This window comes from Procambarus clarkii, unplaced genomic scaffold (genome assembly GCF_040958095.1).
Source record: "Procambarus clarkii isolate CNS0578487 unplaced genomic scaffold, FALCON_Pclarkii_2.0 HiC_scaffold_1955, whole genome shotgun sequence".
Lineage (NCBI taxonomy): Eukaryota > Metazoa > Arthropoda > Malacostraca > Decapoda > Cambaridae > Procambarus > Procambarus clarkii.
Window position 1 is genome coordinate 1 of NW_027190978.1, and position 1,984 is coordinate 1,984.

At 38.4% G+C, this 1,984-nt stretch overlaps 1 protein-coding gene across 1 annotated transcript; it reads left to right on the forward strand.

Annotated features, from left to right (window-relative positions):
* The first annotated feature begins 22 nt into the window (after positions 1–22).
* LOC123749749 (general transcription factor IIF subunit 2-like) lies at positions 23–553 on the forward strand. The gene has a single exon (XM_045731868.2). The coding sequence runs from the start codon at positions 23–25 to the stop codon at positions 551–553; it is 531 nt and encodes a 176-aa protein (XP_045587824.2).
* Positions 554–1,984: the final 1,431 nt, after the last annotated feature.

The following is a 1,984-nucleotide window of genomic DNA, read 5'->3' on the forward strand; positions in this document are numbered from 1 at the left end:
AATTTCTCATAGTTTAAAAGAAATGACACTCGGAGTTCTTTCTGAACCAGATCTCGGCAGCAGCAGCTCGGATGCTGCAGTTTCCGAGACACAGCAATTGTCCTTTGAGGGACAAGTCATCCACAAACTAGAATGTCAGCCTGTAGTGGACGACTACTATATCAATCAGAAAAGGGAAGCTGTGAAGAAAGCTGCCCAGTCTCTTCATACGGTAAAGCTTATTGACAGACCCCTCAACGGCTATAAGCCTATTTCACACCATAAACATAAATTTTATTTAGAGCAGAAGAAGAAGGCAGAAGGCAAGACGATTCGTGATGATAAAGATAAGGTCATCGAGTTGTTGTTTGCTGCATTTGTAAAGCATCAGTATTACAATATTAAGGATCTCCACAAGATTACCCGACAACCAATCACATATCTAAAGGAGATCCTGAAAGACCTATGTAACTATAATGTTAAGAATCCTCACAAGAATATGTGGGAACTCAAGCCCGAGTACCGTCATTACAAGCTTGCCGAAAAGGCTGTGGAAAATTCAATGTATGATTAGGTTCATACTAAACTTTGTTTCACAGTACAAAGGTAAAGAAAACGTGAAAGATCCAGGCAAATATTAGCCTCATACTCCAAGCCTGAGGTTATGATCTACCTTGCGGTGCTTGTGCAAGGTAGATCATAATCCGCTACCCTTTACTGCAAGCCACGGCCGCTGCTCTGTCCCGTCTTCCAGACTGTGCAGTATCAGGACGAGTGGCAGAATGTCACAGAGATCGTGGTGTTTCCCATCAACCAGATCCTCCTCAACACCGTGTTCCAAGTCAGTGATGTTCCCGTGACCTCCGTCACAGTCCAGACGGTGACGGCACCAGCCTTGCAGCTGGTAATGATTGAGGTGAAGGTGGTGGAGGTGACTAAGCCCCTGATGGTGATGAACGTCGACACTGTCACCACCATAGAAGCAGCATCGCCTTTAACTTACTTTTATGACACCTTGAATATATCACAGATTCAATGTATCAATATCACGTGTTCATTGTATAGATATCATAAAAATAAATACTTATACAGAACTTCTTCTTGCTTAACCTATTTTAGATCAATGTTTTGACTAAGAATATAAGAAAAATGGAAAATCGCTGCTTACAGTGATCTGTTGACGAAATAAGGCAAATAGGACACTGGGATTTATTTATCAAAGCATTAGTAATAAAACACCTTGTGTTATTCTTCAGTTATATCCTGCTCTGGTTAGGCCCCATTTACATCATGCAGTTTAGTTTCGATTGCCGTGTTATATGTTGGGAATCCTGACACCCAAATTATTAACCCCTGTCAACACAACATAAATTGGTTGTGACCAGAAACTAATTTTACTAACCATTAATTTCAAGTAGGTGAATGTCAGAAGTTTTCTAGAAATCCATAACCGCGCAATTGCGTCAGTTACCACGTGCGATGACTGCTTTTTTTTAACAAATTATTTAACAGTTGTGATTATGAGTTTCAAACGGCGAGGGAAGGGGAATAAAAAGCAAAAATGGTTTCAAACCTCAATACAGGTAAGGAAATAAATAAAAATTATCAATAAATATAATGCATAGTGTAGCTATGCACCTCTAAATTAATTAAGTGCGTCATTTTGTGTTTAAATCCATGGAAAATAGTGGTTTTAAATCCGCGGAGTTGACGCGCACATTAATATCCAACCATAAGACTAAGCACTCACATAAATTTATCCATTAATTGTGTGGATTATTTTCGTGTTAGGGTCAATAACATATTAATAAATACTCATCAAATACCAGAGTTGAAGAGATTACCCCATACTAATTATATAAACATCACTCAAAATAAGAGTCTTTTATATAAAACCAAACAAAATACATAGCACTATTCCATTACTCCTCATTATTATGGTATATAAATTTATTGCCAAACCTTAACTGTAGTTAGGCAGGAGCCCAACTAAATGTTGCTCAAT

What these genes read in the sequence shown, in the direction of transcription:
- LOC123749749 (XM_045731868.2), top strand. Translation starts at nt 23, where the DNA reads ATGACACTCGGAGTTCTTTCTGAACCAGATCTCGGCAGCAGCAGCTCG.